This window comes from Rhinolophus sinicus, linkage group LG07 (genome assembly GCF_036562045.2).
Source record: "Rhinolophus sinicus isolate RSC01 linkage group LG07, ASM3656204v1, whole genome shotgun sequence".
Taxonomy (NCBI): domain Eukaryota; kingdom Metazoa; phylum Chordata; class Mammalia; order Chiroptera; family Rhinolophidae; genus Rhinolophus; species Rhinolophus sinicus.
Window position 1 is genome coordinate 92074424 of NC_133757.1, and position 16599 is coordinate 92091022.

The following is a 16599-nucleotide window of genomic DNA, read 5'->3' on the forward strand; positions in this document are numbered from 1 at the left end:
ATCTTTTCTCCATATGAACCTCTAAAGGTCCACATGGTATTTCTTTTTTCACCCAGACTCAACCCAAAGAACTCATCATTTTCCCTAGTTTCTGCACACACACACACACATACACACAGTACCTTTTAACAAATATTAATGAAAAGTTAGGAATAGCAGGGAGAAATCACAGAGAGTAACTCTACCTCACTATTCTTTCTTGTTACTTGCCATAGCTCTTCCCAAATTGTTTCTTGGATATCCTAATATTCTTCCTTTATTTATGAGAACAATTCAATCTCCACATTTGCACAACCACTCATATTAACATTCATTCTCAACAAATAAAGGAAGCCCAGTTAATAGGACTCATTATTCTTAGAAACCTGGTACAATTAGAAATGAATATTTTCTGCTGATGTGCTAGTGGTGCTCTAGGAGGATGCACTACACTTCTGGCCCATCATTGGAAGCACCAGGAAGAAAGACGACAACTCTGCTAGAGGCATCAGAAAGGACTCCCTGTAAAAGATGACACTGGAGCTAAAGATTGAAAGTTAAATCTTGAATAGATGTTCAGCATAATCCTAAAATGGAATCAAGAGATGGGAGTGTGGAGTGGGTGAAGAGGTGGAAAACATTTCACACAGACGGAACCGAACAAATAATGCCACAGAAATACCTTTTGTTTGGAGTATATAGCTGTGTGTGTCATGATGTGGGACTAGAGCGATTCAGGCGACAGAAAATAAGATATGAATGAACCCAAACAGATTGCAAAGGACCAAGTCATGAAAAACACTGCTTAAATGTACTCTTTTGAAATACTTGGAATGAATTTCACAAGTCCTAGTCTTAGTCATAGGAACGAGTTGCAGTGTGCACCGTAAATACTGCCATTGCTACTCTACTAATGAGCCAAAGTTTGACTGTCTTTTGTATTCTAGACAATTCATGTGTTGTCCTATTATAGGATATTCTCACTCAGTTTTGTTATTGTATACTCTGTTGAGTAGGTAAGGATGGAATGTCACTAAGGCTAGCATACTGCGATGTGTTCCTAAACCTAGATGTTCCCAGGAAGTTCCTTCCATGTGAAAACCATCCATCCTGTGGGCCAGAGGAGAAAACAAATATTGAGAAGCATTACTTCGGGCATTAAGGATTTCAGGCATGAAAAGACCAACCATGGGTTTATCTTTTGGAAGGGTCATTCTGGAAATGAAAACAAATTGGACCCGTGTAGCAGCTTATTGTATAGAACCTAAAGGAAAAGGGGAAAAAGCCTGTAGTAGTAACAGAAATTACAAGAAGGGGAAGCCCATGAAAGCTCCTTGGAGGATAGAACTAACAATATTGTACTAAAAGACATATTAGTTGTGAAAAGGTAAAAGAGAGCAATAATATGTTTGTTAATCCATCATATACCCTAGTGTTGGTTATGTTTAAAGCTACTGAAAACACTTCAAAAAGCTCTGGTCAGATATGAGTCAGAGGAGATTAGGGTGGCTGAAGATCTTCCGGAGAGATGAGGACATTTGGACTTGAGCCAATGGAGATCCAAGGACCAATACCCGAAAGACAAGTAAATACCTGGCTCAAGGGAAGTGCCCTATGAAAAAGGTATCCCAAGATTTCTGCAGAATTTCCTCTCAGGGCTCTAAAAATCATCAATTAACTGGTGATCTAGCAAACAAGGTATTTCAATGACAAGGAATTATTCATTAAATAGGTATCCATACAATCAAATTACCAACTCACATGGCTAACATTTCAAAGTGTAAAAGTCTCAAGACATTCAGGTTGCCAATATGAATGTGATCCAAAAGCCCCTTGAGAAAACTAACTAAAATGGGGGTAGCCCCTGAGTGTTGAATTTGGAGGGATATGTGTTCATGTACCCCAGCCACTGGACTAGCTATGAATAAATGAAATGGGATGCATTTATTGATGTACCTATTTCTTTAAGATGATGAAAATAATTTTATCAACTTCATGAGCAAAATATATATGATTTTCTTCAGACTGTTTTCAATTCCATATAAGTTTGAAAATTTTCTGTCAGTTGAAGAAATATATTAATCATTTACTCAGGGGATATACTCCATAATCAACTTTAAATCTACAAATGACTCATGCTTTTCTGCATAGTGAGTTTATTAAGCAGTTTATTTTGTATTTTAAAAGGAAGTATTTTCTATTCCTCTGTCAAAACCTAAATTCACAAATGACTAGAAACCAAGATAATATTTTGATTACCTTGTGGTAAGAATTCAAATTGAAATGATAGGCATAGGAATTTGTTTTGCCTTACACAATAGACACTATTTCTAAATGTGTCAATTTTCAAAGCAAGAAAAATAACATACTTTTACCATATACACATTGTTTTTCGTATCAAATTGGAAAGTGTCCACTTTTTTTCAAAATTCCCAACTTGCTCTAAGATGTGAGAAAAATCAGGAACATGTATATAAAAAAGTATTTCTTTTTTAGAGTATTTCTTTATAAGGTATATATATGCTGAAAAACCCCTGAAATGGCAATCTCTGATTCCTTCTTTTTTTTTCTTTTTTTTTTTTTTCTGACTCTTCCAAAAGGTTAAACTACAGTTACTGGGTTAACTTAAATTATGTCTCAAAAATTAGTAAGTTAAATTACATTCAGTTAACCAAGCAACTGTGTTTATTAAGAACATGCAATTTGTGTCAAGTGTGCTTTATATCTCAGCTAGGTTTCTAAATTAGCCACCCCACAACCTGTATCACTTCATTTTGTTTCATTCTTTACATTGTGATAGTGTGTTACTACCAGAACTCAAATCAGATTATTTCATTATCTTGCTTAAAAACCGGAAGATGTCCATTAGTAATCCTGTCTTTGCCATTCCTCATCTCTATCTTTTGCTTCTCAAATAAGTCAGATGTTAAGCCTTACTGAATCCCTATTTCTTACTTACTTGTTCACACACATCATTGGGGAAATTTTGCCCTATCAACCAGGAACATCTTCCCCTACAACACCCTCTTATCCTGGTTAATTCTTATTTGGGTATCTGATTTATTTGTCTCTGTTCAGTTTTCCTAATACAAAATAATAAATATAATGATTAAAAGAATCTGAATAATTCACATATTTCTGCATTTGTATTTTTTAAAAGTTTTATCATATTAATTATATATAAAGCCAAAACTTTCATTACAATTTTTTAAAGAAATAATTAACTTAAAGTGGTATCACTAGTAAATGAGAACATTTTAAGAAGTCTGACTAGATAGAAAATCATGGTATATATTTGATATGCCTTTTGCAGACAAAGGACATAAAATATAATTAGAAGAATAAGAAATGGAGTCATAGAACAACTACTTAGTACAGCAACATATTATAAAACAATACTAATATATGACATATCGAATTCCCAACTTTAAGAACAGGTACCAAATAGGAAAACATAAGGTACTAATTATAAATAAAAATGCAGTGGGTTCTATTAGTGAAAGAAATGCTCAATAAAGACCAAGTTTATCAGAGAAACTGGTTTGGAGTATTAAGAAATGCACAGAATATAGCCGAGCACAAATTTGGGGGGAGGGAGGAATCCAAAGGAAAGGTCAAATTACATATGACCTTTAAATATATGAATATATATTTATAGGTATATCATAATCACTTGAAAGAGTTTTATGGCCCAAAACAATTAATTTTTTTTTCTTGAAATAATACTTCAAGGACAAAGTTAAAACTAGGAACTGACTGTTTCAATAGACTTATCAAGTCAGGTCAGTCAAAATACTCATTTAAAGACTGGTGGTTGCCAAGGGCTTGGGGCAAGGGTTGCAGGGATGGCAACTGGGAGATGTTGATCAAAGGGTACCAGTTACAAGGTGAATAAGTCCTGGGGATCTCACGTACAACATGGTATTTATAGATAACAATACTGTATTGTATAGTGTACTTCAAAGTTGCTAAGAGAGTAGATCTTAAATGTTCTCAACAGAAAAAAAACGGAAACTGTGAGATGATGGATATGTTAACTAACTCTGTGTGTCAATAATACACAATATATACATATATTAAATCATCACAGTGTATACCTTAGACTTACATAATATCTATCAATTATATCTCAATAAAGCTAGAAAAATATGATCATTAAAAGATAAATTCAGTATGCCAGTGTCAAAGTAAGTAAAAGGAACATTAAGTACGTGCCTTACATGAAATAATGTCCCTGACTTGAGCTTTAAATAAAGCATAATAATTGGCATAAAAATGAATACAATGATTTAATGTGTTATACAAATGGCAGAGATAGCAAATGCTCACTAGAAAAATTGCGTTTTGTGAATTAATACGTACTCATTGAATTTTACTTTATACTTTTAATGTTGAATTTATTTCCAAAACATTTTTAGTGTATTATTTTTAGGGACAAATGACAAGGAGATTAATTTTTTTAGTGGCAAATAGATGAGAACTGTAAAGAAAAAAGTAATTTTTACATTATACTTTAAAAATAAAATAGTACTAGTAATCTGTACAAGGAAAAAAAAACTGTGAAGAAAAAATTGTGGACTCTTCTTTCACCTACAGATTGTGTCTGATAAATCACTATAGACATTTCTAACTTTCTTTATGTATAACTTTCAGAGCTTTTATATGTGTGTGTGTGTGTGTGTGTGTGTGTGTGTGTGTGTGTGTGTGTTTATGTACGTACATGCACACACACATAAATAGTTTCATTTTATAGCACTTACTCAAATAGAAAATCAGGGGGATCCTAGTCTGGTCATTAACAAAATGTTTTGTAGCGAATATTTGTACACTCTGTGCTTGAAATTGCTTGGATGACATACACATATTTCACAGCATGTCTTATCGTTTTCAAATACATAATCTCTTTTATACTTTAAACAGCCCTTTGGCTGATAGCACTCAGCAAGGTTAAGGTCATTAAAGCAAAAAAGTGGTACTATCCATACAAAATTTGTCCAAACAAGTCTTCCAACTCCCAAAATAGGAGAAATAAAGTTATCTCTTTTCCATGCCTCAAAAAACTTCTCATTTCCCCAATGAAAAAAGTTAGAAAGGACTACATAGACAAAGAGAATTTAGTAAAAGGCAGTGACAAATAGAAGAAAAGAAAAAAACTTTTCAACATTTAATGGTATGGCTGTTATTTCAAAACTTTAAATCTTAAACACCTCTAGGAGTATAAGATTCAAGAGAAAACACTTGAGGTGAGGAGAACTCAACCTATGAATTCACATTAGAATCTGCTATCCAAACTTAATAAATCAAAACAGAATCACAGTCTATTTTCCTAATAGAGTCTCACCCAATAAGGAAAGTGAATAAGGGAAATGAAACTCTTGAGGTCTCCTAATAAATAGCTTCTAGAATTGAGGTTTGGCTCAGGAGAACAATAAATTTGAGCTATCAGAAGCAAACTGGATTTTTGTTTGTAAATGCATGAACTTCAGCAATATAAGATACAGACTATGTTCTTATTTTAATTACATACTCGTATATCTGTCCATATAGGCATTTAAGAAGAACATTTCACCAACCTGGTCGTACTTCTAAGTATGAAAATATGGCCATATCACAATTATTATATGGTATCTAGGCTACTTCAAATAGACAATTTTATGTTTAGTAATATCAGTCTAATGGAGTTCAAACTGAATTTAATTCTTAGTTTCAACTCAAGTGAACATTGTGCTTAATCCTCCAAAAAACTTTTCATAAATATTTTGGTATTGGTATATGTACATTTCTTGGACTAGAAATTAAGGTCCAATCTTCTCATTAATTAATTAATTGTCTATCATTAGACAATGAGCACAAGAAAGCATCGTCTTCAGCTAAAATATTATTGCTGCAGGAGAGTTCAGTGAATGCCTGAGTTTTCAAGGCCTAGTAGATCTGTTTGGTAGGGAAAGGCATTTTTTCCCAGTGTTTCTGGGCACACTGACAACAAACAGGGGGAGACCTTCCCTTCTTAATAAATTTTGTTTGACAGTTCTCTTGTGCTATGTGTGGTCATATGGTGCATAGTCCTGGCTGGCTCTGTCTGAAATAATAGACCATGTGGATTCAAAGCCCAACTTAAATGTTCTGCCATTTTATTTTTGGCAAGAGAGAGAATTTAAATGGAATGCCAGTCAGGTTTACATGTTTTCCTCTGCGGCTGCAAGCTTCAGCTAAAAATTCTCTACCCTATGTATATCATCTAGATTTGTATGAATCCCATAAACCAAATTCAAATATTTCAATTTTCTCTAACATTTTAGGGCCCCTTACGTATAAAAAAGAGGTAGTGGCAAGTGCCACTTCTAATTGATATAAATGACACAAACTCCCCCATCCAGTTCTCTTTTCAATTTCTACAGTTTCTAATTCCTAAGAAAATTCTTACTGTTTGTTAAAAAGATATATATTTGATTCTCACATTTTTATACTATCGGTTCTAAGTATCTAAATTTCCTACGTGGATGACAGATACCAATACAGTAGAGGCCAATGGATTTTTTTTTAAACCAACCAAATTTCGTCTCTGCAATTAACATACAATTAACACATTTGTTTAATAGACCTATGTGCATATCTTAGACTAATGTAAAAATATTGAATATACTTTTGTTTTCATTTATCTAAAATATGTTGAATTACTGCAATCTCTTTTCATGGACTCTTCCCACCAGGTGCAAGGAACCATCTTTCCGTCTCCCAATTTCAATTCCATAATGGATGCCCAAATGCTAGGGGCAGCACTCCAAGGATTTGGTAAGCCTGATCTTTTCTATCATCTTTTATTGAAAAAAAATTTTTTTTTTTGCTTTACCTTGTTTTAAAACTGTAATATGGGTATGGCTGATGTCTAACAGAAGACAAATGGATTTAGTTAAAAGCTGGGCAAAGTAGAATAAGAAGAAAAATAATAGAAAAGGATAGCAACGGTGAACAGATTTGCTTCTCTCAAATGCAAATTTCATCTTGGCATGATTTTGCCTTAAGTTCTTAAATATCTCATCACTAACTATTGAATTAAATCCCAAACCAAGAAAACCTTAATCTAGGATAAACTATCCTTCTTTGCCCTTGATTGTTTTCTAGCCTGTTTCTTTTGCTACGTCCACTTTCAGCTAAATCAAACTTCCTGCTGGTCCCCCAAATGGATCTGCTTTTCCACATCTCTGTAAACTGGCCCAATAATCCCCCTGGCTGGAATGCTATTTTCTTCTCCTTTCTACTTCACATCCAAATTCTCTTCCTTCAAGAAGCTCTTCAATCGCTTCTCGGCCTTTTGGCTAAGATCAAGTGAAGAAGCTCTTCAAATGAATCTGCCTCCTTCAATCGTTCTCTGGGCACCCCAAACTCAACCAGCTATTCCAAACTTGGAACATCATGCTTCTGCATTCCCATGTCACTAATGTCATTTCCCTGAGCTTGTCCCTTTATTTCACTTGCGGACTGCTCTGTGAGCTCCCAGAGCATGGAATCTGGTAAACAGGTGTTTAACCAGCAGCTGTTCAATGAATGAAACTAAAGTTTAGAAAAGCAATATATAAAGGAGGAAAACTATTGGATTCTTTTTAAAAAGATTTAATCTTTAAGCTATGATATGGCACTGTTAAGCATCCATATAGTTTTGTTAAGAGCTGTTTTAGAAGACTTCTGGTGGGCACAAAGATAAACACTGACAACATAAAGGAAACATTTGCATAAAACGTGCAAAGCCTTTCATGAGAAAACAAGCTCTTAACTGTGAAGACCAAGTTGCTGTTATGAGAAATATGCTGTGTGTGTGTGTGCGTGCATGTGAAGGCACATATGTACACATACACACACACCACACACACACACACACACACACACACACACACACATTTTATTTACTTTGTGTTTTATACACTAGCAGAACCCCATTGGAAAACAATAAAGGACTTTAAACATGCTCTCTAAAGTTGACTTCAGGAGTTTACACTTTCATGCTTTTTAAAATATCAACACTCACTAGAAAAAATATAGAAACCAAATAACAATAAGTTATGGATTAAGTTTTTCTTCAGGAGAGAAATTTTTGTTTTAAAACTGTAGATCAGAGCAATCCATTCACTGAAAACAAGTTTATTTGCTGCAGTTTTAATGTCCTTGTTGTTGTAATTTCAGGGACAGAATATGGATGCATTGTGACCATCGTAATTTTTTTGTTTGTCAGTATTTTAGGCTGAAGAAATTCAGGAGGTTTTGGGTTTGATTGTACAGCGTCCACTCTAGGATGCCAGAGCAAGAACACAGCTCAAAATGCTTTAAAAGTCTGTCTATCCTGATAACCCTGGTAATGTGTAATTGAAAAAGACAACTACTAATATTTTCCTCAGTGAATGTGATTTTTTTCCAGTTTTACTGAGAAATAATTGACATACAACATCGTGTAAGTTTAAGTTATATAATGTGATGATTTGATATACGTATATATTGCAAAATGATTAACATAGTAAAGATCATCACCTTCCATATTACCATTTCTATTGTTGGAGTTATGGTGAGAAATTTTGATCTACTCTTAGTAATTTTTAAATATACAATACAGTATTGTTAAGTATACTTACCATGCTGTACATTAGATACTTAGAACTTATTTCTCTAATAAATGGAAGTTTGTACCCTTTGACCAAAATCTCCCTATTTTCCCCACCCCCCAGCCTCTGGCCACTTCTATGAGTTCAGCGTTTTTTGATTCTACATAAAAGTGAGATCATACAATATTTTTTTTCTGTCTGACTCATTTCACTTAGCAAAATGCCTTCCAGACTCATCCATGTTGTCACAAATAGCAGGATTTCATTCTTCTTTATGACTGAATAATATTCCACTGTGTGTGTGTGTGTGTGTGTGTGTGTGTGTGTGTGTGTGTGTGTGGTGTATCACACTTTCTTTATCAATGTAGCTGTTGATGGATACCTAAGTGATTTCCATATCTTGGCTACTCTGAATATTGCTACAAAGAACCTGGGGGTGCAATATCTCTACAAGATAGTGATTTCATTTCATTTAGTTAAATACCCAGAAGTAGGATTGCTATATCATATGGTAGATCAATTTTTAATTTTTTAAGGAAACTTTATAATGTTTTCCATAGTGGCCACACCAGTTTGCATTCCCATCAACAGCACACGAAGATTCCCCCTTTTCCACATCTCTTATCTTGTTGATAACAGCCATTCTAACAGGCGTAAAGTGATATCTCATTGTGCTTTTAATTTTCATTTCCCTGATGATTACTGACGTTGAGCACCTTTTCATGTGCCTATTGGCCATTTGTATATCTTCTTTGGAAAAAATGTCTGTTCAGATCCTGTGCCCATTTGTATTTGAATTATTAGGGCTTTTGCTATTGAGTTGTATGAGATACTTATCTATTTTAGATATCAACTCCTTATAAGATTATAAGATGGACAGTTTGCAAATATTTTCTCCCATTCTGTAGATTGCTTTTCCATTTTTGCTGATTATTAAAATAATAGGAAAAAAAGAGAGAAAATTCATTGATCTGTGTATGTCTGTCCAGAAAACGTTGAAGTAACATCTATTCTGTTATGAAGCTATGGAAAGGTAGATAAATTGGTCACTTCATGAGATGATAACTCATGGTGATGACAATAATAATAATAATAAAATAGACTGTACTTTCTTTTGAAAGTAGTGCTGGCTGGTTTACATGTTTCAAAAGATGATATAGCACAAAAACTGTTAAACTTTCAGGTGAGACAAATCCTGCAGGTCAGGAGGCTACAGAAGAATACCTCCTTAAGGTGTTCTTAACAAGTACATTCTAAGTTTCATACAGGAAAAGCAGATGTGGAAGAGAGGATTTTCAATGCTTATGAGATGAGCTTATTTTACAAGGACAATGTCAAACAAACATATATAATGTAAATGGCAATTATGTTGACAAAAATGTTATAACCCAAAGGTAAAATCCTAACCCTACATTTCCCCCAGGAGGAATAGTTCAGCATTTACTAATTCAGTGCTCATGGTTACTTTGTAAAAAAACTATCACAAATAATAGGAATCAATAGTACATCATTAAAGTTTAAAAGTTGTCATGGCTCATTATGCCAGGAAATAAAAATTATCTAGAAACTCCGGTTCTAATATAAGGAAAGAAAGAAAAAAACATACGATGATTCTAAAAAAGAAATTAAAATTCTTATTTACATAGAATATCATTATACATCTCAAAATACAAGGTAATTGACTAAAAAGTTATTAAAAATTATGAGTTCAATAATTTTTCCAAAATAAGATAAAATCAAATTCAGTATCATTTATTTAAGCAATTGTATGTTAAAAACAAAAAACAAATAATATAACTTGAAGCATCAATAGAAAGGCAAATATGCATAATTTTAGCAAAATAAAGTTTTTTGTCATTTGCAAGTTCTTGTCATTTGTAAAAATTCTTGTCATTTGCAAAAAAATCTTTACTGTCTTTTAGAAAAAAACAACACAAATTTGTCAGCTATATCATGTTAGTGATAGAAAGACAACTCTTCTAAATCGATTTGTAAGTTTATAGTTATTTTAAACATTTTTAAATTTTTGAGACCCATATAAAATTATACTGAAATATCTCTGGAAGAATAAATGAGCAAGAATTCCAATGAACATTTTGAAAAATAAAGAGTAAATCAGAGAGGGAGGTTGTGGATAACCTTAACAGAACAACAAAAAACAGAAGACGTTACCAATGACATAAATGTGATAACAGTAAAAATAACAATGGATATAATTGAAAATTATTCTACTTATTATTAAATATGTTAGTTTTGGAATGCCCATTATGCAGCTAACAGACTCCTCTAGGACTACTTAATGTCCTTTGAGTCCAGAGCTTGACCCAGGCTAGCTCCATGGTACCATGTTGTTCTATGCCTCTCCACTGGAGGGTGCCCTTTTTCTCACAAACCATAAAGTCAGTCTTTAGAGATGATTCGATGCCTCCCTTTCTCCATTTACAGCTTTCAGACCATTTCTCTCACCTACAAAAAACACCCTGCTGTTCCTTTTGTTTCTCATTGGTATAGTGGTCTATGTAAACCCTAGTCACTTGTCCTCCTTCAATGGATATTTCAGTACTTAATTCATGGCTTTCCTATGATCCTAAGGCCATCCAAGATGGCTTTCATTTCCAAAGATTATCTGCTTAACATCCTAGCCTTTCAATTCATTTTTCTCCTCATCTCCATTAAATATCTCCTTTGGTCAAAGAAAATTTGTACCACAAAGAATTAAACAGGCAAGGAAGACAGTCCAATTCTGTTGCAACAGAACTCAACTCCTCTGAAACAAAAGATAAGAGAGTTTTTAAGCACTGGGGTGAGCTAATGGAAAACTGCTGGAGGACACTGAGGGTTGGGGACATTGATCAATGTGATTAGGCCATCTGTATTTGCTAATTGGCACTTATTGGAAGTTAGATTTTGGACCTCCAACAGAGACTGAGAGATAGGGACTCTACCTTTCTTGATTATTATATTTTAAAGGGATGGCTCCCAAGCACTTGAGAAAGATGTTTCTGGGTTGTATAGCTGGCAAGTGGTCGGGAGAAGATTTATATCTCAAAAGAGTAAAGAAAAAAATTCACACTTGCAAGTGTTCCAAAGTAAATGCTCTCAGAGAATGGAGATCAAGGGCCTCTAGTCAGGAAGAAAGCTGTGTAAATTTTCGTCAAGATGAGGGAAGCGTCAAGACTTTCTTGATCACTTTACTTTGACTACAATTACAGCTAAATTTATCTAAACTAACTGTAAATTTGGGTGTTCTATCAGTTCAATTAGTTGGTATACAAGGAAGCAGAAGCCTCATAGCCCAGAAACAGAGCTTCTGTTATGAGAGAGAGAGAGACCATGTTCCATGCAAATCATCCCTCAGAAGGGTGCACATCCTTTGTACTTGCATAATTTTCTTCTCTAGTTCTCCTTCTTCTTCTAAAGGTTTTGAACTACAGCAGTTATTTTTGTGTTAATGTGTGTTCCTTGTAAGTCATATCTTTCTAACTATCCAACAAGAAAGGTATTGTGCCTGTTTAAACCTAAGCAACATTAAGTCAGGAAAGCCTTTTTGGTGGGGTAGGAGAGGTGGTTAAAGAAAGACTATTTTCCTATGTTCCTGTATTTTTATTGCATCTTTTTAAAAGAAAATCTGTAGCAATAGCACCAAAATGAGAGGCAGGAAAAGACCAGGCTTCATCAAGTGTTATTCTGTGATTTCTCATCTTATTTAAAATTGCTCATTGCTTTAAAGTACCATCAAGAGACAGCTTGTACATTGGTTTTGATCCGTAGATAATGGATTCCCCCTAACTATGGAGTAGTGACTTTACTAATCTTCAGTTATTATTCTTTTCCAGGTTGTGACAAAGACATGCTGATCAACATTCTAACTCAACGCTGTAACGCACAAAGGCTGATGATTGCTGAGGCATACCAGAGCATGTACGGCCGGGTAAGGTCTCTTCATCTTGACCTATGTATTTCTAGGAAAAACTCCTGAGAAATGACAATGCTCTTGGAGAGCAGGTACTGTTATCCTTTTCAGTCTCACAGAGGACAAAGCTTTCAACTTCACTGTACAGCAGAAACAGTTCCTATACATCTCTGACATACTTCAAGGAGTATTAGAAAACTATACCATCAAATGTTTTGATGTGTGAGGTATATTCATACTCATAGGCACTCGACCAGTCCTTTCTCAAAAATCATTCAGCATCATAAAATGAAAGTTCTGCTAGCTTTCCACTGCTGGTTCGTCCAATTAGGCTGAAAAAGTTGCACTGGAAACACCCCTGTGTCAAGCTTTAGGGATAGCATAGAAAGAACTAATGATCACTAGGTCAAAAGTAAGATCGTTTCCTGCAATTCTCCACAGGTCCTCACCTAACTCGCAACCAAAGTGAATTCTCTACTAGCTTTTCTTTGCACAGCATGCAATTAAGTAGACCATTAAAAAAGAATGGCAGTTAAAAATAGTTTAAGGCAATAAAAGTATCCATAGTGGTTTAAAGTAATCACATTCTAATTTCAAGCAAGTACCATTAAAAAGGTCCCTTTCATTTGTTATGCATTTAAACCACAGTTTCAGAATAAAAACTCTTCAGGCCAGAAGGGCCTGAAAGAGCAATTACTTTGTCTACTGAGCATCATCGATGAAACACTATCACAAAACTCTTCTCTATATAGTTAGTCCATATAAATTTACTTCATCTCTAAACTTCAGTCTCTGAACAGCTATAATACATGAAATAAAACATAGCCCTCTGTTTTAGAATGAATTAATGATCCAAAAAAATCCCACAACTACTAGTGAAATTAGTTGAATTAAGCCATAGAAGGAAACCAATTTTGCTTTTATTATTTTTTTAATAATCTTAGCTTATGTTTCTATGACACCAGTGCTAGTTTTCTTTTGAAAGAGAATGTAAATACTATAAAAGTTGTAGCATTAATAATCTAATATTGTTTTAATATACATACTGCTATAGGGAGGTTATGTTTCAGTATTTTTTTTTTTTAAATCAGAAGGCTTGCAGACATCTTTGCTTTTTATACATCAGGTTAATTTAGGTTAAAGCATTACTTTATCAATATTTACAATATTACACTAAAACAGATTAAAACAATTAAGAAATGAGGTACTTACACTCAAGAAATCTAAAATCCATTAAACAATTTATACTCTGTAAAGCACCGTTCACTATACACAGAGGGTCTCAAAGTTTGTTAAGCTCTCACTTTTGCCGAATAAGCCATACCATGTGGAAAAGCATGGCTACTGCAGTAAATTTCACCAACTGGAGTCATGCTGGCCCCTTTCCTCTGACATACCGTACCTTTGTAAGACAATCAGTGATTAAGTCCTGCAAATTATTTTCCCTCAACATTTCTCTCTTTTGCCCTCCCCTTACATAGTCTTGATTCAGGCCTTCATCATTTGGGGCCCAGACTAATGAATGGTAATACTTTTAGCTGGTGGCTGCTATGCCCAGTCATTCCCCACTCTCATCAATCCACACTGTAGCCAGATTGATTCCAAACCTAAATTTCCACTCTCCCACTTTAATCCCTGAATGTTTAACCTTATTTCTCACTCACAAATATATCCATATGTCCATGGAATAACTCCAAATGCCTGCAGAGGGCATACAAAGCCTTACTTGCTTTGTCTCTGCTCTCCATCTTAAGCCCTCTCTTTCTTCACACCGTGCCAACTGCAGCCAAAGGGAACTACTTGTAGTTCTACAAACTAACCCATTCCTGCTCTATCCCCGTTAGTCATAGTGTTTCATCTATCTTCAAAGGTCTGATTCCCTACTCCACACGCCGCACACCTACTCATCTTCCTCGACACTGAACCCTTTTCCTGACACCTCTACTCCCCTAAAAGAATGGAACAGACAGACTTGTGCTGCTACTGCATCCTTTACGTAACTTCCCCTTAGTCCCCGATGATATATTAGCGAGCTTTTTATATTGGTTTCCTTATACCAGAGTCTAAATCCTTGAAAGCTGGAATGTACCTTGTTCATCCCTAGAGTGTAGCACAAATGTCTGTCTCACACACTAAGATTGTTTAATTAATGTTTTTGAATGACAATGTGAAGGCATAGCTAACAGCACCTGCTCTTATACCATGTGGTCAGGTTTTGGCTGCTCCTGGAAACCTTCCCCACTGGTCACACTCACCTTTCTGCTCTGGGCTAGATGCTTCCTGCTGGGTTTCCAGAGTTCCCTGTACATGATGCTACCTCAGCCTTGCCACAGGGGTTGTGTTGGTTTCCTATTATCTCTTGCTGACCAGACTGTAATCTCCTGGAAAATCAGGCACTGGGTTATTGCTGCTGTCCCTCCAGAGCTCAGCCCAGGGTCTGACATAGAAGAAGCACTTTATTTACAGAATAAGGGAATCTCAGGAAGTATATTCTGTCTATTTCCTTTTATTTAAAGGGGAAAGGAAAACATCTCTTTATTATCCACTGTATAGTTAAAATGAATTGTCATAAATTGTTTAAATTTCTCTTTCCCTCATTCCCTGCTCTAGCTGCCCCCCAGTGAATCTACCTGACCTTCATTCAGGGCTTCTTGACTTCCCCTGCTGCTCACTCTCAGAATTACTTCTTCTGTTTCACCAAGGTGTGTCTTCTGCTACCTTTCCCTTTCTCTGGCAAGCGTTTACAGATTTCCTGTATCTTAATCATTGATATTATTATTATTATTATTTTTTATTAACACGGATATTCAAGATTTGACAGAATTATTTTCTTAGCTGCTGAGTAAAGTGCAATGCTAAGCCTGCTCCCTAAATACTCATTACTCGATATTTAACATTAGTGAAGAGCTGCTGAATTCCATTCAACAACTTTGCCTCATCCAAAGCAGAAACTAATCCCTAAACACAAATGAAAAGCCCTTTGGAATGCCTGGTTGACATATTTATCAATATAATTAATGAGGTCACTCCTGATCTTCCACATCAAAAAAAAAAAAAAAAAAAAAAAAGTGCTATCCTATTGACAATGCAGTGAAAGCCAGGGAACAATGAAATGCCTCTGAGGCTCGGGAGAGAAATCATCCGTACCTGATATGGTTGGCGATTAGTGATTCCTGAAGGAGCTCCAACTCAGCATTGAAGCAATTTGTTCTCCCAGTTTTCATTTAAAACAGGGATGATCAACTCTGAAATATCCTGGCATCTGGAATCCATTAACCCCGTGGGCTTGGTTATGTAATTTAGTACAGACGCTGACTTGCCCCAAATCACACAAAGTTAAAACTCGAACCAAGGTTATCTGACCCTTAATCAAGTCTTCCAAAGTTTCTCAATAATGCCTGCTGTTCCCAACTGAATAAACACCAGATTTAACAAGGGCAGATATCTACACTGCTAATTCCCTCATATCCTTCAAGGCTTTACTCAATGTCAGCTACGCAGGAGGGCCTAATCTGACTGCCCTACTTAAAATTGTCACACACCCCAAAGCCTATGCTAGCACGCCACATCTCTTTCACCTGCTCTTTCGCTTTTTTTCTATAACACATATTACCTTCTCACATATTACGTCATTTATGTACATGTTACAATGAAAATTGAGTTTGCCACTTCCCTCTAGAACACAAGCACCGCAAGGGGAGAAATCTTTGTTTTGTTCACTGATGTGTCCCCAGCACTTACAACAGTGGCAGACACATAGTTGGTGTTCCAAACTGAATTGCGTCCCCTCAAAATTTCTATGTTGAAATCCTAACCCCCATTGTATAGGTTGGTGCAAAAGTAATTGCGGTTTTTGCCATTATTTTTAACCTTTTAAACAGCAATTAGTTTTGCACCAACTTAATAACTGTTTGGAAACAGGGTGTTTAAGGAGATGATTCAGGTTAAATGAGCTCATCAGGGTGGGGCCCTAATCTGATAGGACTGGTGTCCTAATAAGAAGAGGAAGAGACCCCAGGGGTAAGTGCACAGAGGAAAAGCCATGTGAGGACACAACAAGAACCGTAGCCAGCTGTAAGCCAGGAAAAGAGGCCTCACTAGAAACCAGCCCTGCTG

The 16599-nt window shown here is 35.3% G+C and overlaps 1 protein-coding gene across 1 annotated transcript in view; it reads left to right on the forward strand.

Moving 5' to 3' along the window:
* The first annotated feature begins 1507 nt into the window (after positions 1-1507).
* Positions 1508-16599, forward strand: part of ANXA10 (annexin A10) — a 45102-nt gene continuing 30010 nt past the window's right edge. The window contains exons 1-3 of the mRNA XM_074338721.1: positions 1508-1564; positions 6690-6771; positions 12407-12501. Coding sequence (XP_074194822.1) covers positions 1508-1564; positions 6690-6771; positions 12407-12501 — 234 coding nt within the window. The remainder of the gene's footprint in view (positions 1565-6689; positions 6772-12406; positions 12502-16599) is intronic.